The sequence below is a fragment of the Pongo pygmaeus genome, chromosome 9 (assembly GCF_028885625.2).
Source record: "Pongo pygmaeus isolate AG05252 chromosome 9, NHGRI_mPonPyg2-v2.0_pri, whole genome shotgun sequence".
Lineage (NCBI taxonomy): Eukaryota > Metazoa > Chordata > Mammalia > Primates > Hominidae > Pongo > Pongo pygmaeus.
The window spans coordinates 39,723,298-39,749,911 of NC_072382.2; the positions used below are offsets into that span (position 1 = coordinate 39,723,298).

The 26,614-nt window shown below is 39.0% G+C and overlaps 1 protein-coding gene and 1 long non-coding RNA gene across 8 annotated transcripts in view; one reads left to right on the forward strand and one right to left on the reverse strand.

Moving 5' to 3' along the window:
- Positions 1-26,614, forward strand: part of BDNF (brain derived neurotrophic factor) — a 68,447-nt gene that overhangs the window by 35,702 nt on the left and 6,131 nt on the right. The window contains exon 1 of one of the 5 annotated variants that reach the window (XM_054439785.2): positions 13,163-13,444. The exons of the other annotated variants lie outside the window; for them this stretch is intronic. Within the exon in view, the coding sequence (XP_054295760.1) occupies positions 13,220-13,444 (225 nt within the window). The 5' untranslated portion in view covers positions 13,163-13,219. Of the gene's footprint in view, positions 1-13,162; positions 13,445-26,614 lie in introns of those variants that run through there. 5 annotated transcript variants of the gene reach the window in all.
- Positions 1-26,614, reverse strand: part of LOC129008058 (uncharacterized) — a 192,906-nt gene that overhangs the window by 11,828 nt on the left and 154,464 nt on the right. Inside the window, exon 5 of one of the 3 annotated variants that reach the window (XR_008492460.2) lies at positions 8,542-9,350. The exons of 1 other annotated variant lie outside the window; for it this stretch is intronic. This is a non-coding gene — a long non-coding RNA (uncharacterized LOC129008058). Of the gene's footprint in view, positions 1-8,541; positions 11,930-26,614 lie in introns of those variants that run through there. One more of the 3 variants, XR_010127569.1, reaches the window with a different exon arrangement.

Consider the following 26,614-nt stretch of genomic DNA (forward strand, 5'->3'; position numbering starts at 1 on the left):
CCAATTAAAAGACACAGACTGGCAAATTGGATAAAGAGTCAAGACCCATCAGTGTGCTGTATTCAGGAGACCCATCTCACATGCAAAGACACACATAGGCTGAAAATAAAGGGATGGAGGAAGATCTACCAAGCAAATGGAAAGCAAAAAAAAAAGCAGGGGTTGCAATCCTAGTCTCTGATAAAACAGACTTTAAACCAACAAAGATCAAAAAACACAAGGGCATTACATAATGGTAAAGGGATCAATGCAACAAGAAGAGCTAACTACCCTAAACATATATGCACCCAATACAGGAGCACTCAGATTCATAAAGCAAGTTCTTAGAGACCCATAAAGAGACTGAGACTCCCACACAATAATAGTGGGAGGCTTTAACACCCCAATGTCAACATTAGATCAAGGAGACAGGAAATTAACAAGGATATTCAGGACTTGAACTCAGCTCTGGACCAAGTGGACCTAATAGACATCTACAGAACTCTCCACCCCATATCAACAGAATATACACTCTTCTCAGCACCACATCACACTTATTCTAAAATTGACCACATAATTGGAAGTAAAACACTCCTCAGCAAATGCAAAAGAATGGAAATAATAACAGTCTCTCAGACCAAAGTGCAATCAAATTAGAACTCGGGATTAAGAAAATAACTCAAAACCATACAACTACAGTGGAAACTGAACAACCTGCTCCTGAATGACTACTGGGTAAATAACGAAAAGAAGGCAGAAATAAATACATTCTTTGAAACCAACGAGAATAAAGATACAACATACCAGAATCTCTGGGACACAGCTAAAGCAATGTGTAGGGGAAATTCATAGCAATAAATGCCCACAGGAGAAAGCAGGAAAGAGCTAAAATCAACACCCTAACATCACAATTAAAAGAACTAGAGAAGTAAGAGCAAACACATTCAAAAGCTAGCAGAAGACAAGAAATAACTAAGATCAGAGCAGAACTGAAGGAGATTACAGACATAAAAAACGCTTCAAAAAAATCAATGAATCCAGGAGCTGGTTTTTTGAAAAGATTAACAAAATAGACCGCTAGCCAGACAAAGAAGAAAAGAGAGAAGAATCAAATAGACGCAATAAAAGTTGATAAAGAGGATATCACCACTGATCCCACAAAAATACAATCTACCATCAGAGAACACTATAAACACCTCTATGCAAATAAACTAGAAAATCTAGAAGAAATGAATAAATTCCTGGACACATAGACCCTCCCAAGACTAAACCAGGAAGAAGTCAAATTCCTGAATAGACCAATAACAAGTTCTGAAATTGAGGTAGTAATTAACAGCCTACCAACCAAAAAAAGCCCAGGACCAGACAGATTCACAGCCAAATTCTACCAGAAGTACAAAGAAGAGCTGATACCATTCCTTCTGAAACTATTCCAATCAATAGAAAAAGAGGGAATCCTCCCTAACTCATTTTATGAGGCCAGCATCATCCTGATACCAAAACCTGGCAGAGACACAACAAAAAAAGAAAATTGCAGGCCAATATCCCTGATGAACACTGATTCAAAAATCTTCAATAAAAAACTGGTAAACCGAATCCAGCAGCACATCAAAAAGCTTATCCACTACGATAAGTCGGCTTCATCCCTGGGAATGCAAGGCTGGTTCAAAATATGCAAATCAATAAACATAATCTATCACATAAAGAGAACCAATGACAAAAACCACATGATTATTTCAATAGATGCAGAAAAGGCCTTTCATAAAATTCAACAGCCCTTCATGCTAAAAACTCTCAATAAACTAGGTATTGATGGAATGTATCTCAAAATAATAAGAGCTATTTATGACAAACCCACAGCCAATATCATACTGAATGGGCAAAAGCTGGAAGCATTCCTTTGAAAACTGGCACAAGACAAGAATGCCCTCTGTCACCACTCCTATTCAACATAGTATTGGATGTTCTGGCCAAGGCAATCAGGCAAGAGAAAGAAATAAAGCATATTCAAATAGGAAGAGAGGAAGTCAAATTGTCTCTGTTTGCAGATGACATGATTGTATATTTAGAAAACCCCATCATCTCAGCCCAAAATCTCCTTAAGCTGATAAGCAACTTCAGCAAAGTCTCAGGATACAAAATCAATATGCAAAAATCACAAGCATTCCTATACACCAATAATGACAAATAGACAGCCAAGTCATGGGTGAACTCCCATTCACAATTGCTACAAAGGGAATAAAATGCCTAGGAATACAACTTATAAGGGACGTGAAGGACCTCTTCAAGGAGAACTACAAACCACTGCTCCAGGAAATAAGAGAGGACACAAACAAATGGAAAAACATTCCATTCTCACGGATAGGAAGAATCAATATTGTGAAAATGGCCATACTGCCCAAAGTAATTTATAGATCCAATGCTATCCCCATCAAGCTACCATTGACTTTCTTCATAGAATTAGAAAAAACTACTTTAAATTTCATATGGAACCAAAAAAGAGCCCGTATAGCCAAGACAATCCTAAGCAAAAAGAACAAGCTGGAGGCATCACACTACCTGACTTCAAACTATACTATGAGGCTACAGTAACCAAAACATCATGGTATATAAACAGATAGACCAATGGAACAGAACAGAGGCCTCAGAAATAACGCCACACATCTACAACCATCTGACCTTTGACAAACATGACAAAAACAAGCAATGTGGAAAGGATTCCCTATTTAATAAATGGCATTGGGAAAACTGGCTAGCCATGTGCAGAAAACTGAAACTGGACCCCTTCCTTCCACCTTATGCAAAAATTAACTCAAGATGGATTAAAGACTTAAACATAAAACCTAAAACCATAAAAACCCTAGAAAAAAACCTAGGCAATACCATTCAGGACATAGGCATGGCAAAGACTTCATGACTAAAACACCAAAAGCAATGGCAACAAAAGCCAAAACTGACAAATGGGATCTAATTAAACTAAAGAGCTTCTGCACAGCAAAAGAAACTAACATCAGGGTGAACAGGCAACCTACAGAATGGGTGAAATTTTTTGCAATATATCCATCAGACAAAAGGCTAATATCCAGAATGTACAAAGAACTTAAACAAATTTACAAGAAAAAAAACAACCCCATCAAAAAGTGGGTGAAGGATATGAACAGACACTTCTCAAAAGAAGACATTTATGCTGCCAACAAACATATGAAGAAAAGCTCATCATCACTGGTCATTAGAGAAATGCAAATGAAAACCACAATGAGATACCATCTCATGCCAGTTAGAATGGCGATCATTAAAAAGTCAGGAAACAACGGATGCAGGAGAGGATGTAGAGAAATAGGAACACCTTTACACTGTTGGTGGGAGTGTAAATTAGTTCAACCATTGTGGAAGACAGTGTGGAGATTCCTCAAGGATCTAGAACCAGAAATATCTTTTGACCCAGCCATCCCATTACTGGGTATATACTCAAAGGATTATAAATCATGCTACTATAAAGACACATGCACATGTATATTTATTGTGGCACTATTCACAATAGCAGAGACTTGGAACCAATCCAAATGCCCATCAATGATAGACTGGATAAAGAAAATGTGGCACATATACACCATGGAATACTATGCAGCCATAAAAAAGGATGAGTTCATGTCCTTTGTAGGGACATGGATGAAGCTGGAAACCATCATTCTTGGCAAACTAACACAGGAACAGAAAACCAAACACCACATGTTCTCACTTGTAAGTGGGAGTTGAACAATGAGAATACATGGACACAGGGAGGGGAACATCACACACTGGGGCCTGTTAAGGGGTAGGAGGCTAGGGGAGGGATAGCATTAGGAGAAATACCTAATGTAGATGACGAGTTGATGCGTGCAGCAAACCACCATGGCACCTGTATACCTAGGTAACAAACCTGCACGTTCTGCACATGCACCCCAGAACTTAAAAGTATTAATAATAATAATAATAAAAGAAATACTAATAAAATAGAACACAGCATACAGCAGTGATTCTCAAACACATTGAGCATCAGACTTACCCTTGAATCTTTAAAATATGTATACATATGAGATCTTAGTCTCTAAGTTTTGTAAGTTTGGTACTGGGTCCCTGGGCCTATATGGGTTTAGAAACTTCTACAGATGGTTTGGATGTATAGGACAGTTTAAGAATTGCTGAACTAAAATCAAATAAACTGAATATCCTGTGATTTAGAGAGACTTATCGTTTATTTCACTATCCAAGTACTTGCATTAGAGCATGGCTAGAAGGGATTTGCAGCCTTGTAAATAATCAGAAATTCAGACACTTTGAGATGAGAGAACTGCTGAAGATTTTATTCTGACCTGAAAGAAATTTTCTAATTAGAAACTTCCAGGTGAGAGCAAAGGCCTGGAACAATATTCCTGAGCCAGAGGAGGATTGAGTTTGACTCCAGGCCTAACACTTACTAGGTCTATGACCTTGGGCCAGTAATTTAAATTCTCTGTATCTCAACTTCTCAACAGGGTATTGGTAGGGATTAAATGTGTTAGTGCCTGTGAAGTGCTTAGAGCAGTGCTTGGCATAGTAAATTCTTAATGAATTTCAGCCACTGTTTTTATTATTAGTACTTTCCAGCACCTCAAAAAAGATGCTTTTTTTAGACTTGTATTAAGACAATAAAAAGTTTAATCAGCATGCTTCATACCTAACTATGCTTCACTTTATAGCAAAATTTACAAGACTAAAACTGTTTTGTTGTAATTCTCTGAGTCTCATGTGTTTATTTATGACTTTTTCTGCTCTTTATTCATCTTAATTCTACTCATTCTTCAAGATCCAGCTGGAATTCTGTTTCTAGAAAGACTCTTGCCCATAATAATAAAGCTGCCCTATCTGAGTTCCTAGGTGGTCTGTACCTCACAATTTGGTAATTAATTATATATGCACTTATATAACAAATTATTATTGTGTGTCTTTGCTGTATCAGATTTTAGACTGGAAGTTGTGGATATGATGTTTTTGTCTAGAAAAATGTTCTAGAATGTCCTACTCAGGACAGTCTGTTGACTTTAAAGACACATTTCCTAAATAGAGACTTCATGAGGCAGCCCCAGCCTGTACCTGTGTTCCTGGACCTGATGATTAAGTTTGATTTAAGCCTCGCCACTTACTAGCTCTGTGATTTTGGGCAAGTTACTTGAATTCTCTGTGCGTAAATAGAACAATGTTGAGGGAAATCCCTTTCCCCCATCCTTGTGTTTCCACAAGGGAACTTGCTTCCTAATAAGTAACACTTCCAGGGGAATATTCTAGGCCCTTCTCTTATCCCCATTACTGTTCTTTCTGTGAAAAGAGGAGAGGTTAATCTGATTGATGAAATCCTTAATCTTTCATCTTCTGGACTGTAGAGCCTGTGAACCAAAGCAATGGACCACTTGCACTGAAATTGAGGCTGACCCTGTATTTTGATTCTTATTTGGCAGCTTGTTTCTATTCTGTTCCCAATTCAAAATCCCAAGGGAAGAAGGAAGATAATTGATTACCAGAAGTATGTAATGGTGGTAGGAAGTTGACTAAATGGTAACTTTAAAAGTTGCATGAGATATAGTCCTTATCCCAGAGAAGCTTCTCATGTATTTTAGTATTATCTCTACAATTAGATTGCAAACCGTTTAAAAGCAAGAATATTTATACATTTTCTTACTCCTGATAGCACACAGTAGACTGCTGGGCACATACATAGTAGGTGGCTCTGTAGGTACTTGCTAAATGATTCAACATATTTTTCTCTCATGGAAAAGAAAGATTTCAGTATTGTTCTTATCAGCTAGGAAGGCACTCTGAACAGGAAATCAGTTCTAGGTAGGTATCCATAAATGGGTTATGATTTCCAACTTACTTGCCCCAGAGGCTCACTAGTGTTGAACTCTGCATGGGTACTTTGTCTTGCTTCATGAGCTATATGTGCTAAGGGGTTAGCAGATCATATAATCTTTCGATCTATAAAATATGATCTTTATTGAACAAAAACTTGGGCCAAAGGCTTTTCTCCTCTGCCACCTTCCTCCCTCTTTTCATTCTCTTTTTTGGGAATGCCCTTTGTGCATGTTAGTTACAGCATGTACCACACTGCACTGTATTGTTGGTTTTTGGGTCTAACCCACCTTTAACACTGCAGTCCCCAAGGGCAGAAATTCAGTCTCATTTATTTTGATGTCCTCAGTGCCTGTGCTCAGAGAATGTCTATTATATGAACAAATGGTGCAAAAGTAAATTTTAGGAGAAGACTACATCACACTCATCTAAACTGCAAGTTTGACAAGTTGACATCCAAAAGAAAGGCTCTCCTAAATAACCTCACCACAGAAATTTGGGTGACCTTTGTAGCTCTGGAGGAAGCAGAGGCAAAAGTGAAACCTAAAAATTATTTGTGGGTTTTTAAAAAATGTTTCCTCATGGAGTAAAGAAGGTCTACAGCTGAGTTCTTTTCATATGAGGGAATGACAGAAACACAGCTGGTTCTGACTTTCAGCTTCAACTGAGCGACCAGAGCTCTGCTGGTGAAACAGGAACTTGTATTGTGCCTCTAACATGCACCTTGAAGGTGTCAGCTCATTGTCCCTGTGTTCACATAAATAGTTTTTTAAGGATTGTTTTTGATCTTGTGAGCCTCTAACTAAATGATTAACCATGAAAAGTTGGCCATTTGGGGTAATACTGAAGCACTTCTCTTGAGGGTTATTGACAGGTGGGAATGTGCCCACCTCCTTGGGTCTCTGGTTTTCTTGTCATACTTGAAAATCAGTGACAATTTAAACTTGGGGCAATCACTTAGCAAATCCATTGAGTTACCAAGTTAATTATTCCCACTTTGCATGAAGCAACCTTGAAAATGATTTTCCTAAAGCAAAGTACATCCAAACTCAGTACCTTCTTAATAACCTTTGCCGAATGAATAAATGAATAATTCATAAAAAACCATAACATATCTTTAACTCTTACTTATAGTCAGTTTAAGCCTCTTGTGTAAGAGGAGGCCTCAGCTTGAGATAACATAAGATAGTAAGCCTCCTAGAGAAATTTCTATATGGAAACATGGTCTGCTCAATGAAGCTGGAAGTGAGAGGACATTATATTTGACCATTATATTTGGCTTCAGAGCTTCTCAACATGGGGCCCAAAGTCAAGGTCCCTCGTTTCATTAAAAGGAGGTCCAGGAGTGCATGACACCCATCAGACTACTGAGACCCAGCTGGAACTAGGCACCTTGCACAGGGGCCTTGCCTAATCAAAATAGTTCTTATTTTTTCTGAGTTCCAAGTAACTAGTTTCCTAACCCAGTGTCTGGATAGTAGTGCCAAGTGGGAGTACCTTCAATGAACTTCCTCATGAGGTTATTTCTAGCCTATTGGAATGTTTTGTTTTAGGAGGGTGAGGAAAGGAAGTCTTGAATTTTTGTGCTTAGTTTAATGTTGTGATACAGCTTTGACCATCCGTTTAATGGGAGATCTGTGTTCCAGATGACTATACATGTGGAAAGGAGAAGTTTTTTGAGTGTTTTTTTTTTAACCCCCTCTAAAGAATGGTTTTTCATTTAGTCTCTACATTTGGGGGTAAGAGGTCCTCTAGGGAGCCTTTTCAAAAGTATCTGAAGTTTGCATCTGATTTCAGAGGTGAGTTGGAGGCCTATCTGTGTATGACAGACACATATCTCCAACAACTATATGTTCACAAGGACTAAGAGCCATCCTTTTGGGTCCATCATTCAACATTGATCTCACATTTGTGTTCGTATCAGTATCTTTACAGTGTGCTCCCAGTTACATCTCCCTAATTTCCCTTAGTAGGCTTTACAGAATTTGCAGTGTATTCAATGGCAGATGACCACATGTGGAGTCATTTAACCACATCTTCCACTGCAAGTCAGCCCGCTCTTGATGTCTGTTTATGTTTAGATTCCATCTTTTGGAAGATTTCATTCCTCTGCACTATCTCAGTATCTCAGATGCTTTTGGGACTGGGTCCTTTTCCCCTCCTACGTTTAGCCATGGCCACCCCCTCAGGGTTGTGTTGTGTTTCACAGCTGCTGTTTGTAGGGTTGACCTTTACAATGTACAAAGCCCTTTCCCATATGTTGACAATCCCTGGTGTGATGCTGTGGGTTAGGCAGGGTGTGTATACGTGTCCTCATCGTATTACAGTGGTGAGGCAACAGGGTTTTTTAATTTGTTCACCCATGAATTTGTCTAATTTGTTGGTAAAAAATGGTCATGTATCAGCCGTTTCACAGGGTCAGCTTAATAGAAAGTGGGAGTTAGGCAGGACCAGAACTCAGGACTTCAGCCCCCGGTCCCAGGGACTATTCTCTATACCCAATTGTCCCACCTTGAATCAGTTTCTTCTAGGGAAATATCTCCAAAACTGAGATGGCACCCACAGGACTTCTTAATTGTAGTCACTACCAGGAAAAATAAGCAAAGAAACTGGTGTAAATCTCTGTTTTTGGTGATTGGTAGAGATTTGGAGATTGTCTTGTGTCAAAAGTAAAGCCACTAGATTAAATGTTTTGTTAAAAAATTGGTTATTTTTAATTTAATTATTTGACAGTTAATTTACATTATTCAAAAATCAAAATAAAAGTTCAAAGTAGTTTACATTGAAAAGTCTTGCCCCACTTATACCCTGCTCACCCCAGTATCCCCCAATACATACCATCTATAAGGTGATCATTTGTATTAGTTTCTTGTGAATACTTGATAGTGTGTTTTATATAGATACAGGTAAATATGAATATGTACTATTATTTCCCCCCCACCCCACCCTGTTTTTTTTTTTTTTTTTTAGACAGAGTCTCGCTCTGTCGCCCAAGTTGGAGTGCAGTGGCACGATCTCCGCTCACCGCCAGCTCCGCCATTTTCCCCCATTTTTAAAACAAAAGGTAGTAGCCATATATACACTATTTTACACCTTGTTTTATCACTTACTAATATATACCAGAGAGCTTTCCATCATTTTGTACATATGCACCTATATCTGTCAATTTATTCCCAGAAGTGGAATTGCTGGGTCAGCAGGAAAAATCATGTATAATTTTGATAGGTATTGCCTAATTGTCCTGCAAAGGGCTTGAATTGTTTGTACTCCCACCATTAGTGTATGAGAAGACCTGTTTCTCCATAGCCTCATCAAACAGAGTGTGTGAGATGAGATGAGAAATGGGAGGTGAGCAGTCTTTTACCCCATCCATAGTTTGCAGTTCCAAGAGCTGGTGCAGGTATCAGATTAGTTCCAGTGGAAACAGTGCCTCACCATGGCCATGGCCTTGCGCCAGCTCTAGTGACACACACGGAATGGACCCACGTTGCCACTTGCAGAATTTCCTGTAGCAGAAAGTTGAACATGCATTCATTATTCACCTAACTAGCCATGCTGGATCTAAAGAGCACAACAGTGTTTTTTAGAACCAAAAAGAAAATTGTTTCACTACAACACACTGTGTATAAGGCTTTCAATGCTCTTTTCTCAGCTATTAACATTATTTTCAGGACTGAGTTCAAGAGATGTATCCCAAATCACAGGGATGTCTTGCTAAGCTTGGAACTTTCATACTCAAGGGATGCTTTTTTGAGGAATGATTTTACACTTACTCAACATTTGTAATTAAATAATTAGTACTTTATAAGATAAATTTAAACTGCCCAAGTACAATATAAACATTGAACTATGATGCAATATTGCTAGACTTTTTCCTTAAAGTTGCCAAGTGGTTTCCTGCATTAGGCACATGGGGGATCATATAAAAATGCCATGATTTACGGCCTAGATAACATCTCCACCATTTGAGCAGCATATATTCCAGGCCATCCCCACATAACTCCTTACCATTCTCATTAGAAAGGTTGATTGTCAGTCTTATTTTTCTCTGAGGACAGCAAAAAAAAAATCCCCTTCAATTCCACTGCATAGAAAAGTGTGGTAAATGGAGCCAGGCACAGTGGTTATTTAATTTAAATGGACAATATATTTTTTTAATTTTTTGATTTTATTATTATTATACTTTAAGTTTTAGGGTACATGTGCACAATGTGCAGGTTAGTTACATATGTATACATGTGTCATGCTGGTGTGCTGCACCCATTAACTCGCCATTTAGCATTAGGTATATCCCCTAAAGCTATCCCTCCCCCCTCCCCCCACCCCACAACAGTCCCCAGAGTGTGATGTTCCCCTTCCTGTGTCCATGTGTTCTCATTGTTCAATTCCCACCTATGAGTGAGAATATGCGGTGTTTGGTTTTTTGTTCTTGCGATAGTTTACTGAGAATGATGATTTCCAATTTCATCCATGTCCCTACAAAGGACATGAACTCATCATTTTTTATGGCTGCATAGTATTCCATGGTGTATATGTGCCACATTTTCTGAATCCAGTCTATCATTGTTGGACATTTGGGTTGGTTCCAAGTCTTTGCTATTGTGAATAGTGCCGCAATAAACATATGTGTGCATGTCTTTATAGCAGCATGATTTATAGTCCTTTGGGTATATACCCAGTAATGGGATGGCTGACTCAAATGGTATTTCTAGTTCTAGATCCCTGAGGAATCGTCACACTGACTTCCACAATGGTTGAACTAGTTTACAGTCCCACCAACAGTGTAAAAGTGTTCCTATTTCTCCACATCCTCTCCAGCACCTGTTGCTTCCTGACTTTTTAATGATTGCCATTCTAACTGGTATGAGATGGTATCTCATTGTGGTTTTGATTTGCATTTCTCTGATGGCCAGTGATGGTGAGCATTTTTTCATGTGTTTTTTGGCTGCATAAATGTCTTCTTTTGAGAAGTGTCTGTTCATGTCCTTCACCCACTTTTTGATGGGATTGTTTGTTTTTTTCTTGTAAATTTGTTTGAGTTCATTGTAGATTCTGGATATTAGCCCTTTGTCAGATGAGTAGGTTGCGAAAATTTTCTCCCAATATAAACATTAGGGTTATATTTAACCTCTGTGGAATTAGTGGGTAAACAAACTGCTTATCAAAACAGTAGGTTGCCTGTTGACTCTGATGGTAGTTTCTTTTGCTGTGCAGAAGCTCTTGAGTTTAATTAGATCCCATTTGTCAATTTTGGCTTTTGTTGCCATTGCTTTTGGTGTTTTAGACATGAAGTCCTTGCCCATGCCTATGAAATGGACAATATTTTTTATAGAATTTTGACAGGGCCACTTTACAGGGGAAAGTCACTCCTCTTTCCCTTTATAGAAGAGTTGCACCTGGACAGTTGCATTGATGACTGTATCCAGTCTACACAAGAGGTCATTCCTGGGCATAAGAATGGACTGCCAAAATCTAGCTGACACACCATTGACAAATACACATTTTCTTTTGTTAATAATACCTGTGAAGGCTTTCATAACAGACTTTTCCAGTTTTGTTCTCAGGCTCCTTGCAGCTGCTCCTCTAAAAGTGTGCTCTCTTCCAAGAGCTGACAATGGCCAGAAGCAAGGTGTTCTGTCTTTTGTGCCATCATCATCTAACTTGCCACACACGTTTGGGATGTCAGCCTAGGTATAGGTTTTGTATCCACTCAGTATGGATTGTGGGTCTGGTTGCCTTTGTTATTCATGCCGAGGGCCTCTGGGCATCAGTTTGGTGTGAGAGAACCCATTCCATGACCCTCCTTCCTTTGGCTGTTTTGACTCGATGGCTCTTGTTGGCACAGTCTGTGAGTGTCTGATGCTCTATCCATGCCGGACCATCTGTTCTGCTGTCTTTGTGGCCTGAAGTCGTTGTCTGAACTATTCCTTGATAATAAATTTGAGATGATCTTGTTCTACCTTTCTTTTCAAGTCACATCTCAGCCCCTTAGCCACATTCCCAAAGAACATGACAAATGGATGGGTCACAAGTCACGTAGCATAGGGTGTCAGACCACCAGGCTTTGAAGAGATTCTGTTGGGTGCTAAAAAGAAAGATTTTATGTCACCACGATTTTTTTAAAGGCATGTTGACACTTAGGCCTTAATTGAAAGCATTCTTACTAAAGTAGAGTTGACAGAGGAATATTTGGTAGTCGCGGTTGCTGGTCTGAAAAGCATGTGGTTCTGTTTCAATGCCCAATGAGATCTTCTCAGGGGAAAATGTTCTGACATCTCAAACAAATGACCTTCATGCATAGTTTTGACACAATACCTTATTAAGTATGCATGTATGGTTGGTACCTTGTGGTAATAATTCAATACTGGAAACAGAGTAGCAACAAAGAAACATTAGGGTTATATTTAACCTCTGTGGAATTAGTGGGTAAACAAACTGCTTATCAGAAATGCTCACATGGGGCTTTGTTTAAATAAATAAGAAACTGGCATATAGGATCTGCAGGATATTTCTGCCAAGTAGACCTCCCTCACATTATAAGACACCACATCTATGTCTGACCCCATATGGAAAGAGGCATAGCAAGCCAGCACTGGTTCCTATTCCCTCTCCACCACATAATGGGTATGTGATCTTAGGGAATCCACTGAAACTCTCTGGGCCTCAGTTTCCTCAGCTATAAATGGTGGATAATCAAATTATCTACCTCACCATTCATAAATGTTAGCTATTATTTTTAATCAAGTTTAATACAAAGAGAAACATTTTACTTATTTTTCCAGCTGCCCAGAGCATCTTCCAAAATCCTATCACCAACAAATACTGTATTGTATTTAGTATAGCAACTATGTAAAAATGGAGTCCCTGTCCTATGCTTAGATGAAATATGTTGGTATTTGAATTTGCATGTCTTCTATAGGAATCAGTGTTTAGTGAAAATGGGTGGAGATAAACAGATGTTTTCACAGTTCTGTTGTTCACAGTACCACCAAATTGAATGTTTCCATATAGGTGCATTCTAATGGCTTAAATGACACGGATATTTTCTGGCCAGCCATATGGATCTTTTGTCATCTAAGATGTTAATATTTTCCTTATATTTTATAGTAGTTCTGGAGTACAGCCAGTTTCTTGAATAGGGTACACATGGCTCATTATGCACAGGGCCTGGAAACTGCCTTACTCGTACTGTTGAAATGAACAGTGACACTTCAGAAGAGCTGGGAGCTGGGATAGAGCAGTGGCTAGGAGAACATATTCAATTATATTTCCTCCTGCATTAAGCTACAAGTAATGAGCACTTTCCTGTGCTTTACAGTAAGTAATTAAAAGAAATTATAGAGAGGGATGCAAAAATAACCCGAAGGACAACTGGATGTGTGGAGCCACCAGTTTTCTTCATGAGTGCACAAGGTTAATCCTTGTTACTACTCAGAATGCTGAGTTTCTACAGAAAGGGTTGCAGGTCCATACATGTTTTGGCGTCTACCCACACGCTTCTGTATGGCATGACTGTGCATCCCAGAAGAAGGGCTGTGCTGTGTACCTCCACGTTTCAGTGGAATTTAACAAACTGATCCCTGAAAATGGTTTCATAAAGGTGAGTAACAGAGAGCTAATAGCCTTCTCTTGCTAATTTTATCTTTCCCCCAAGATTTCTTGATAATAGTTTGAAAAGGAGTGTTATTCTTTGGTCTCTAGAGGCAACTTACCTTTCCAGTTTCTTCAATCACCTGTTTTCACCTCTCTTGTTTTTTTAAATTTAATGCTCTATGTATTTCAGAGGATAGGATCTAATCTAGTGCGGTCCCTTCATCAGGTGAGAATTATTCATCTCATTTTCATTTTAGCCCTTCTGAATTAATGACATTGAAGCCTGGCAGTTTGGTTCTAAGATGGGTTTAATTACGTACAGATACTCTTTCTATAATGGAAATTGCTCAGATAACTAATTAACCACAAGAATACACCGACTATGGAAAATTTCAGGAGCACCGTCTGTGGAAAAACTGGGAAGGGCATGCTGTCACCACAGCTCTGGGGTCTATTAAAAGTGTGGTTATGCAGCACTGGTGTCTAGTGGGGTGTTGGCTCTCAACTGTCAGAATTCCCATAGCATTTCATGGCAGAAAGTCAAGGTGTCCAGCAATACTCTGAAAGCAACCTGTTGATTAAAGTCATCAATTCTGAAGAAAGAGACTGAAATAAGACAAATGGGTCTTAATTTTTTTTTCTCTTTCTCTCTTTTGTAAAAATGTGTGATTGCTCTGGCATGTTCCCAATCCCCACATAATGCCAACATCTTTTCTTAAAGGGGGATTCTCTTTATCCTTGGATCTAAGAGTTATTGCATGTTCTCCCTTTAGGGACAATGAATGCAGTTGCATCACCCTTGCTTTTTTTTTTTTTTGTACACAGCATGCTTATTCTTGGATGCAGGGACTTGAAAGACAAAGCCCCACCTGGCTTTCACAACATCTCCTGTTAGTAGGTGTGCCTTGTGTGTAATTTGAAGGAGGCGGTCCCTTAGCTGTGTTGACACTGTACTTTTAAATGTGGGGCTGAAGGTACAATCAACCATACTTAAGATGCCACCTGGGAAAATAGGGTTCTGCGTCATCTCAGCCCCACCCATTTGCAAATGACTTAACAGCAGCACTATTAGGGTTCCTAGTGTGAGTCATTTGCATTTGGACTGGTGAACTTGGTGACTTCTTGGTGTTTGGAAACAAACAACCTTTGCAGTCTTTCGTAAAAAGCCTAAACAGTGGACCAGTCTCCAGTTCTACTTGCAAAGCTGCTCTCATCAAATCCCTCATAATGTTCAACTTTTTCTCTGGAAATCTAACCTTTTTTCCTTTTTTAAAAGCCATTTTAAGTACTTCAGTCTTGAATCAAATGATCCCAAATATTGGACACCAACCTAGAAATTGGGTTACCTCCTGGGAACTTTATTGAAGAAAAGAGATTTTGGTTGGAGAGGGGGTTTCGATGTTTGATACTTATATTTACTATTTTAATATTTCATTGTTGTTGTTGCTGCTGCTGCTGTTTTATTTTGCGAGTTTTGTTTGTTTAAATTTCATGGTATTTGGTAGGAGAGAGCTGGATCTGTTGGTTTCATGACAAGTCTAGAAATAAGAAATCTGTCTTGAGTGAGTGAGTTGGTTCCCTCTGTTGCTATTTCACCATTAAGGACCAAAGGAACTCACAAGGACCAGAGACATCTGGCTAAAAGCAATACTAGTGTGACTGGACATCTACTACCTGCCATAGTTGGTCATATCGTTTCCAGTATGATTCTGATTGAGTGAGTGACATTAGGCTATGTTCACAGATCAGGGAGGCTAATTATGCTTATATTGCCTTGTAGCATTTTGGTAAGAATTAATGATTGTGTAGATGTCCAGATTTAGGTCAGCAATATTCTAAAAGTTCTCATTGAACTAATCATGTTTATAAGTAGCCTGTACTTTCTATCATAACAATAACAACAGTGGAAAAGCTAGTTGACATAAAAGGAGCCCAGATTTTACTTAAGTAAAAACACAAAAGCAAAGATATTTTCCCACATAAATTACAAAAGCAAAGATATTTTCCCACACAAATGTCCCCATAAAACAAGTTGAACCAAAGAGGAAAGATGACAGGTAACCGTATGACACGCTAAGAAAGTATCATAATACTTAAGTTAATTTCAACCTTGTATTTCCTTATCCTAAGCAGCCTCTTTTGTCTTTATCATTTAGTCTAGTGCTTCTCAACTTTGATAAGTAAAGAAGTTATTGCACTAAAATTTATAAATCTTATTGAAATGCAAGATCTGATTGAGTGGGTGGGGTAGGTGGAATGGGTGGGGAAGTTGAGATTCTGCATTTCTTAGAAGCTTCTACTTTATGTTAAAATGGCTAATCCATCTCAACACTGAGAAGTAAGGTTTCACTTAATTTCAGCCTGTGTAAGTTTACCCCATATGTACATTTCCTAAAACTCTAATCTCAGGCCCCTCTCCTTTAGTTAAAATATTTTTAGGAATAAATTTGAATTGCATTAATACACAATTTATAAATTTAACACTCAAAAAATTATTTGAAGTTTGAGACTTTAGGTTGTATGAAATCAATTTCATACTTGAAAATTTTCTATAAATTCAAAAGTCTGTGTATTTAAATACAATTTAAATACCTGTGTTACAGTGGCATTTGTTTTTCTGTCTCTCTCTGCACCATTTCCAGAGTCATCATCCCTGTACAGAAAAATTTTTCCCACATGATTTCACCATAGTTAATTCATTAAATATGATGCTTACTTGATAATTTCTCCAGGTTCTTTTTTTTTTTTAATTATACTTTAAGTTCTAGGGTACATGTGCACAACCTGCAGGTTTGTTACGTATGTATACATGTGCCATGTTGGTGTGCTGCACCCATTAACTCGTCATTTACATTAGGTATATCTCCTAATGCTATCCCTCCCCACTACCCCCACCCCATGACAGGTCCCGGTGTGTGATGTTCCCCACCCTGTGTCCAAGTGTTCTCATTGTTCAATTGCCACCTATGAGTGAGAACATGTGGTATTTGGTTTTCTGTCCTTGCGATAGTTTGCTCAGAATGATGGTTTCCAGCTTCATCCATGTCCCTGCAAAGGACCTGAACTCATCCTTTTTTATGGCTGCATAGTATTCTGTGATGTATATGTGCCACATTTTCTTAATCCAGTCTATCACTGATGGACATCTGGGTTGGTTCCAAGTATTTGCTATTGTGAATAGTGCCGCAATAAACATACGTGTGCATGTGTCTTTACAGTAGCATGATTTATAATCCTTTGGGTATATACCCAGTAATGGGATGGCTGGCTCAAATGGTATTTCTAGTTCTAGATCTTAGAGGAATCGCCACACTGTCTTCCACAATGGCTGAACTAGTTTACAGTCCCACCAACAGTGTAAAAGTGTTCCTATTTCTCCGCATCCTCTCCAGCACCTGTTGTTTCCGGACTTTAATGATTGTCATTCTAACTGGTGTGAGATGGTATCTCATTGTGGTTTTGATTTGCATTTCTCTGATGGCCAGTGATGACGAGCATTTTTTCATGTGTCTTTTGGCTACATAAATGTCTTCTTTTGAGAAGTGTCTGTTCATATCCTTCACTCACTTTTTGATGGGGTCGTTTGATTTTTTCTTGTAAATTTGTTTGAGTTCTTTGTAGATTCTGGATATTAGCCCTTTGTCAGATGGGTAGATTGTAAAAATTTTCTCCCATTCTGTAGGTTTCCTATTCACTCTGATGTTAGTTTCTTTTGCTGTGCAGAAGCTCTTGAGTTTAATTAGATCCCATTTGTCAATTTTGGCTTTTGTTGCCATTGCTTTTGGTGTGTTAGTCATAAAGTCCCTATAAAGTCCTTGTCCGTGCCTGTGTCCTGAATGGTATTGCCTAGGTTTTCTTCTAGGGTTTTTATGGTTTTAGGTCTAACATTTAAGTCTTTAATTCATCTTGAATTAATTTTTGTATAAGATGTAAAGAAGGGATCCAGTTTCAGCTTTCTACATATGGCTAGCCAGTTTTCCCAGTGCCATTTATTAAATAGGGAATCCTTTCCCCATTTCTTGTTTTTGTCAGGTTTGTCAAAGATCAGATGGTTGTAGATGTGTGGTATTATTTCTGAGGGCTCTGTTCCGTTCCATTGGTCTATATCTCTGTTTTGGTACCAGTACCATGCTGTTTTGGTTACTGTAGCCTTGTAATATAGTTTGAAGTGAGGTAGCGTGATGCCTCCAGCTTTGTTCTTTTGGTTTAGGATTGTCTTGGCAATGCGGGCTCTTTTTTGGTTGCATATGAACTTTAGTTTTTTTCCAATTCTGTGGAGAAAGTCATTGGTAGCTTGATGGGGATGGCATTGAATCTATAAATTACCTTGAGCAGTATGGCCATTTTCATATTGATTCTTCCTATCTATGAGAATGGAATGTTCTTCCATTTGTTTGCCTCCTCTTTTATTTCATTGAGCAGTGGTTTGTAGTTCTCCTTGAAGAGGTCTTTCACAGCCCTTGTAAGTTGGATTCCTAGGTATTTTATTCTCTTTGAAGCAATTGTGAATGGGAGTTCACTCATGATTTGGCTCTCTGTTTGTCTGTTATTGGTGTATAGGAATGCTTGTGATTTTTGCACATTGATTTTGTATCCTGAGATTTTGCTGAAGTTGCTTATCAGCTTAAAGAGATTTGGGGCTGAGATGATGGGCTTTTCTAAATAAACAATCACGTCATCTGCAAACAGGGACAATCTGACTTCCTCTTTTCCTAATTGAATGCCCTTTATTTCTTTCTGCTGCCTGACTGCCCTGGCCAGAACTTTCAACACTATGTTGAATAGGAGTGGTGAGAGAGGGCATCCCTGTCTTGTGCCAGTTTTCAAAGGGAATGCTTCCAGTTTTTGCCCATTCAGTATGATATTGGCTGTGGGTTTGTCATGAATAGCTCTTATTATTTTGAGATATGTCCCATCAATACATAGTTTATTGAGAGTTTTTAGCACAAAGCGCTGTTGAATTTTGTCAAAGGCCTTTTCTGCATCTATTGAGATAATCATGGTTTTTGTCTTTGATTCTGTTTATATGATGGATTACATTTATTGATTTGCGTATGTTGAACCAGGCTTGCATCCCAGGGATGAAGCCAACTTGATCATGGTGGATAAGCTTTTTGATGTGCTGCTGGATTCGGTTTGCCAGTATTTTACTGAGGATTTTTCCATCGATGTTCATCAGGGATATTGGCCTGAAATTGTCTTTTTTTGTTGTGTCTCTGCCAGGCTGTGGTATCAGGATGATGCTGGCCTCATAAAATGAGTTAGGGAGGATTCCCTCTTTTTCTGTTGATTGGAATAGTTTCAGAATGGTACCAGCTCCTCTTTGTACCTCTGGTAGAATTCAGCTGTGAATCCATCTGGTCCTGATGGATTTTTTTGGTTGGTAGGCTATTAATTATTGCCTCAATTTCAGAGCCTGTTATTGGTCTATTAAGAGATTCAACTTCTTCCTGGTTTAGTCCTGGGAGGGTGTATGTGTCCAGGAATTTATTCATTTCTTTTAGATTTTCTAGTTTATTTGCATAGAGGTGTTCCTAGTGTTCTCTGATAGTAATTTGTATTTCTGTGGGACTGGTGGTGATATCCCCTTTATCATCTTTTATTGCATCTATTTGATTCTTCTCTCTTTTCTTCTTTATTAGTCTTGCTAGTGATCTATCAATTTTGTTGATCTTTTAAAAAAACCAGCTCCTGGGTCCATTGATTTTTTGAAGGGTTTTTTCTGTCTCTATCTCCTTCAGTTGTGCTCTGATCGTAGTTATTTCTTGTCTTCTGCTAGCTTTTGAATGTATTTGCTCTTGCTTCTCTAAATTGTGATGTTAGTGTGTCAATTTTAGATCTTTCCTGCGTTCTCTTGTGGGCATTTAGTGCTATAAATTTCCCTCTACACACTGCTTTAAATGTGTCCCAGAGATTCTGGTATGTTGTGTCTTTGTTCTCATTGGTTTCAAAGAACATCTTTATTTCTGCCTTCACTTCGTTATGTAACCAGTAGTCATTTAGGAGCAGGTTGCTCAGTTTCCATGTAGTTGAGCGGTTTTGAGTGAGTTTATTTTATTTTATTTATTTTTTTTTTTTGAGTGAGTTTCTTAATCCTGAGTTCTAGTTTGAATGCACTGTGGTCTGAGAGACAGTTTGTTATAATTTCTGTTCTTTCACATTTGCTGAGGAGTGCTTTACTTCCAACTATGTAGTCAATTTTTGGAATAAGTGTGATGTGCCAAGAAGAATGTATATTCTGTTGATTTGGAGTGGAGAGTTCTGTAGATGTCTATTAGGTCTGCTTGGTGCAGAGCTGAGTTCAATTCCTGGATATATTTGTTAACTTTCTGTCTTGTTGATCTGTCTAATGTTGACAGTGGGGTGATAAAGTCTCCCATTATTATTGTGTTGGAGTCTAAGTCTCTTTGTAGGTCTCTAAGGACTTGCTTTGTGAATCTGGGTGCTCATGTATTAGGTGCATATATATTTAGGATAGTTAGCTCTTCTTGTTGAATTGATCCCTTTACAATTATGTAATTGCCTTGTCTGTTTTGATCTTTGTTGGTTTAAAGTCTGTTTTATCAGAGACTAGGATTGCAACTCCTGCTTTTTTTTTTGCTTTCCTTTTGCTTGGTAGATCTTCCTCCATCCCTTTATTTTGAGCCTATGTGTGTCTCTGCACGTGAGATGGGTCTTCTGAATACAGCACTCTGATGGGTCTTGACTCTTTATCCAATTTGCTAGTCCTTGTCTTTTAACTGGAGCATTTAGCCCATTTACATTTAAGGTTAATATTGTTATGTGTGAATTTGATCCTGTCATTATGATGTTAGCTGGTTATTTTGCTCGTCAGTTGATGCAGTTTCTTCCTAGCCTCGATGGTCTTTACAATTTAGCATGTTTTTGCCGTGGCTGGTACCGGTTGTTCCTTTCCATGTTTAGTGCTTCCTTCAGGAGCTCTTGTAAGGCAGGCCTGGTGGTGACAAAATCTCTCAGCATTTGCTTGTCTGTAAAGGATTTTATTTCTCCTTCACTTATGAAGCTTAGTTTGGCTGGATATGAAATTCTGGGTTGAAAACTCTTTTCTTTAAGAATGTTGAATATTGGCCCCCACTCTCTTCTGGCTTGTAGAGTTTCTGCTGAGAGATCCACTGTTAGTCTGATGGGCTTCCCTTTGTGGGTAACCTGCCCTTTCTCTCTCACTGCCCTTAACGTTTTTTCCTTCATTTCAACTTTGGTGAATCTGACAATTATGTGTCTTTGAGTTACTTTTCTTGAGGAGTATCTTTGTGGCATTCTCTGTATTTCCTGAATTTGAATGCTGGCCTGCCTCACTAGATTGGGGAAGTTCTGGATAATATCCTGCAGAGTGTTTTCCAACTTGGTTCCATTCTCCCTGTCACTTTCAGGTACACCAATCAGATGCAGATTTGGTCTTTTCACATAGTCCCATATTTCTTGGAGGCTTTGTTCATTTCTTTTTACTCTTTTTTCTCTAAACTTCTCTTGCTTTATTTCATTCATTTGATCTTCAATTCCCTTCTTCCACTTGATTGAATCGGCTACTGAAGCTTGTGCATGTGTCATGTAGTTCTTGTGCCATGGTTTTCAGCTCCATCAGGTCATTTAAGGTCTTCTCTATGCTGTTTATTCTAGTTAGCCATTCGTCTAATGTTTTTTCAAGGTTTTTAGCTTCTTTGCGATGGGTTCAAACATCCTCCTTTAGCTAGGAGGAGTTTGTTATTACTGATCATCTGAAGCCTTCTACTCTCAACTTGTGAAAGTCATTCTCTGTCCAGCTTTGTTCCGTTGCTGGCGAGGAGCTGCGTTCCTTTGGAGGAGAAGAGGTGCTCTGATTTTTAGAATTTTCAGCTTTTCTGCTCTGGTTTCTCCCCATCTTTGTGGTTTTATCTACCTTTGGTCTTTGATGATGGTGATGTACAGATGCGGTTTTGGTATGGATGTTCTCTTTGTTAGTTTTCTTTCTAACAGTCAGGACCCTCAGCTGCAGGTCTGTTGGAGTTTGCTGGAGGTCCACTCCAGACCCTGTTTGCCTGGGTATCAGCAGCAGAGGCTGCAGAACAGCAAATATTGCAGAACGGCAAATGTTGCTGCCTGATTGTTCCTCTGGAAGCTTCGTCTCAGAGGGGCACCTGGCCGTATGAGGTGTCAGTCGGCCCCTACTGGGAGGTGCCTCCCAGTTAGGCTACTCAGGGGTCAGGAACCAACTGAAGAGGCAGACTGTCCATTCTCAGATATCAAACTCCATGCTGGGAGGACCCCTACTCTCTTCAAAGCTGTCAGACAGGGACGTTTAAGTCTGCAGAAGTTTCTGCTGTCTTTTGTTCAGCTGTGCCCTGCCCCCAGAGGTGGAGTCTACAGAGGCAGGCAGGCCTCCTTGAGCTGCGGTGGGCTCCACCCATTTCGAGCTTCCTGGCTGCTTTGTTTACCTACTCAAGCCTCAGCAATGGCAGACACCCCTCCCCCAGCCTGGCTGCTGCCTTGCAGTTCGATCTCAGACTGCTGTGCTAGCAGTGAGCCAGGCTCTGTGGGCGTGGGACCCTCCGAGCCAGGCCTGGGATATAATCTCCTGGTGTGCCGTTTGCTGAGACCATTGGAAAAGCGCAGTATTAGGGTGGGGAGTGTCCTGATTTTCCAGGTACTGTCAGTCATGGCTTCCCTTGGCTAGGAAAGGGAATTCCCCAATCCCTTGCGCTTCGTGGGTAAGGCGATGCCCCGCCCTGCTTTGGCTCATGCTCCGTGGGTTGTACCCACTGTCTGACAAGCCCCAGTGAGATGAACCTGGTACCTCAGTTGGAAATGCAGAAATCACCCATCTTCTGTGTCACTCACACTGGGGGCTGTAGACTGGAGCTCTTCCTATTTGGCCATCTTGGAACCTCCCTTTCCAGGTTCTTTATTACAGAGTGGGTCACTGAAACTTCATGGAACAAATTGGAAATTATCTTCTTAATTAATGTCACTGTCTACCACATATGGGAATTTGGTAAATATTACATGGTTTCAATAACATAGTAGATAGAACATTGTTAAATCTAAACTTCAGTGAATTGTAACAGATCCCACCTGAAATTCTAAAGAAAACAGAATCCTAATTGAAGAGGTTAAACTTTTACAGGGAATGTCAACTGCCATTTGGGTCCTGTAAACAAAAAACTGTTTTTTAAAAAAATAACCTTTAAAAGTGTTTTCAGATGACCTCATTTGCTATGCAAGTGGCTTGAGTATGCTTGATGCTAAGACTTCTTTGTTATAGACTGGAGATGTGTGCTATTGGGGCAGTGTTGCTCTGTGACAAGGAGGCAGAGGATGAGGGCAAGGTTCGATGTTACTGTGAATTCTGGGTGGCTCTGGCTATCAGGAGCCTTCATTGATTACAGCAAAAACAGTTGCTTTCCTAGGGCAATAGTGTCTCTGTCACCCAGGCTGGAGTTCAGTGGCATGATCAATCACTCACTGTAGCCTCAACTTCTTAGACTCAAGTAATCCCCCCACCTCAGCCTCCCAAGTAGCTGATACTACAGGTGTGCACCACCACACCTAATTTTTTAAATTTTTTTAATTTTTTAAGTTTTTGTAGAGACATGGTCTCACTGTGTTGCCCAGGTTGATCTCGAATTCCTGGGCCCTAGTGATCCTCCCGCCTTGGCCTCCCAAAGTGTTGGGATTACAAATGTGAGCCACTGCACCTGGCCCTTTGCAACCTTCTTGACAATGCATTCCTTTATTCCCTAACTGAAAGTAATTTCTTTCTCTTGATGGAAGCACTAAATGCCTGGGGTCAGGAAGCCAGATGGGATGTTCTCTGCCCAGTTCTGGCCCTTGTGCTGGGCATTTTTTATCGTTTATTCCAAAATTCATGACATAATTTCAATTTACCTTAAGACTTACTGCTTTTAGTTTAATTGCACTTCCCTAAATACTATACAAATATTTCTAGCACAAAGAGAATTGAGTACTTAGTTTGTGCATGGTACTGTACAAATTGTTCTAGGTGCTAATTCAAAGTGTCAATCCTTATCCTTTGCTCCTTATCAAGCAAAAACATAATGTCTTTGTAACACAGGCATTTTAAATTTACTCTTGAAGAAAGGTAGAACATCTGCCGATAAAAAAAAATCCTTATATTTTCAGAGATGGGGAGTAGGGGTGTAGTGGGAAGTAACAGAGGGTCAGAGCTATGGTGCTTTCTAACAAAGATGCATATAAATTTATCCATCAAATTAATGATTCTGGAAATTATACATTTTTTCTTATGGTAGTTACGTGTAGGTATCACTTCAGGTATGAATTAAGAATCAGCAATTTCTCTGACACTCTTAGTGAGTTTAAGTAATGTCTGCAAGTATCAATCAACACCATGGACATACCAGGGGCTTAGAGCATACTGTGGTATGAAGGACTGTGTTTTGTAGGACATGTATTGGGATGTTCTCAGACATAAGCTAATTATGGCTAAAAACTGTATTTTTAAAGGTACCTGCAAAGCTTTGGAATATCTGCATTTTCAGATATCATTTACTAAAATATTTATTAATTTCACTTGAATGGCCATCCGGATAAGTAGGTGAGTATCTGTGATGACCATTACTTTTTTTTTCATTTTATTTATAGATTTCAATGGCTAATTATTTTCTTTGAGGAATGTGTGGGTGGTTTTTGTTGTGGTGGTGTTTTCTTGTTTGTTTAGTCTTCTTGGCTAGGCAATACATATATGATGGGAAAATAATGTGGAAATAATATAGAGGAATGAAACAGTCCCTGTAGTTTAAGGCCTAGTTTCCTTTGGAATCTGGGGTTCTGAACTTGTTCTATCAGGGGAACCACAGTAAGTAGATGAGTTGATTAAAAACTCTGGTCCTCTCTCCTCCTGTACCAAATGGGGATAATTATAGTTACCTACATCTCTAGGGTCTTCTGAGTCTTAATTAGTTAATATTTGCAAAGTGTTTGGAGATATTTCAATTAAAAGTACTGAGCAGTGTAATCAAAATTCACTGTAATTATAATTGGAATCAGTTTGTAGTACCACCTTTCCTCCGTTTTTCTCTATCCTGTTCTTTCTGCCAACCCAGACGTTACTGATGGTTACTACTCAGCTCTGCACTCTCTCAACCACTTTTCTTTTTGCAACTCATTTCAGCTTATAAATAAATAAATGGATTAATTAATTAAAAAGATATAGCCAGGCCTTTAACCTCATATTTAAGTAACTACTTAATATTTATTTTTAAAGCTTCATAGTCACTAAGAGTAAAGTCAGCCAATTATTTTCTTCTAGTCTATCATTTTTTTTAGGTCCTCCTTCACAGGATGATAAACTGGTCTTCTTGCAGCATTCCCATGCTCAGAAACTCTCGTTGGCTCTTAGGTGCCCATATGGCAACATCCAAACTCTTTGGCATCCCCCCAGAGGCTTTCAAAAATCTGGCAATCATTCAATCTTATTTTTCACCGTTCCCATTCCACACTCTTCTCCCCAGACATTTACTCTATGCCTTCCCACATTCCTGCCATTCATCAAGCTGCCGTTCACCCACTGTAGGGAACATTTAAACTCTTTGCAATCTTCTTATTTATTTATTTATTTGTGAGACAGAGTCTCTCTGTCGCCCAAGCTGGAGTGCAGTGACTTGATCATGGCTCACTGCAGCCTCAACTTCTCGGACTCAAGTGATCCTCCCACCTCAGCCTCCCAAGTAGCTGGGACTATAGGTGTGCACTACCACATCTGATTAATTTTTAAGTTTTTGTAGAGACCTGGTCTCACTATGTTGCCCAGGCTGATCTTGAATTCCTGGGATCAAGCGATCCTCCCACCTCGGCCTCCCAAAGTGTTGGGATTACAAGTGTGAGCCACTGCACCTGGCCCTTTCCAAACTTCTTGACAATGCATTCCTTTATTCCCTAACTCGAAGTAACTTCTTTCTCTTTATAAAATTTTATCTGTACCTTTTCTGGGTCATTTCTACCTTTATATTCTAGTTACATATGTCCTACCTCCCTCCTAGACTATAAGACTGGAAAGTAGACTTCATGTGTGATGAATGAACGAACAAAAGGAAGTCTAACATATGGATATAGTCAACTGGATGCAAATTAAAAATTTTTAAATATTGATTTGCAAGATTTCATTAAGGTCAACTCTTAATAGTTTGTATCATATATGTTAGGAACCAAATATTAATAACTTCTTCAGCATTACCATTATCTTTATAGGACTATCTAAAATGAGCAGCCATATCTTTAAACTGTGTTTTCTCTGATTACTTGCTCACAAGTAAAACCCAAAGGGGCTGGGAACAAACAAGGCTTTTTTTTTTCTGTATGCCTGAATTATCTGTACTGTTGCTTGTTTTCCCAGCTTTGGCCATAGAAACTTAGTCCTAACATGCTAAAATTTTTGCAATTCTTTCTCTTTGAAAAAGACCACATTGTCTGAAATTTCATCCATTGAAGTAATCAAGCCTTAAAGTTGAAGGATCTTGGTCGTGATTAATCTAGCCCTATGAAGTAGTATCTTAATGGCACTCCCTTTAGAAAGTTAGGTTCCAGGACACACACAGCTGCAGAAAACTGTGTCCACATTTTGTAAGCTCCTTCGTTGTCATAGCCACTCTCTTCTCTGTGGCTGATATTCTAAAACTGGCAACACATCTTGATGGTAAAAGCCTGGTTCAGGAGACAGGTGACCTACTAGCTTTACGGCATTTGACAGGTTACCTAACCTCTCTGACGCATAATTGCCTCATCTATGTAATGGGGGTAATAATAACCATCCTGTCTCCTTGTAAAAATCAAATTAGATGACGCCTGTGAATGTTCTATAGTCTCTTAGACAAATGTAAGTTATGACTACAGCAAGAGTAAAAGAGCATGTTGTTATGGACATTCTTTCAGTGAAATGTCTAAGACTTGTGAGTCACACTTAAAGCTAAACTTGATATCTACTTCATTGATTTTCTTTTTAGTTCTATGTACTATATTGAATTTCCTGACAGTGGGGCTATGAAAGCCTTCCTAGCATTTTATAGATGTGGTTGAATTAATGGTTGTAAGCCTTAAAGCGGAATTAGCATCAATGAATTTATTAAGTATAAATAAATATATAATCTACTTAGCAATATTACACAGCCTCTTTATCTTATGTGTGATAAAGAGTCATCCGAAGGCT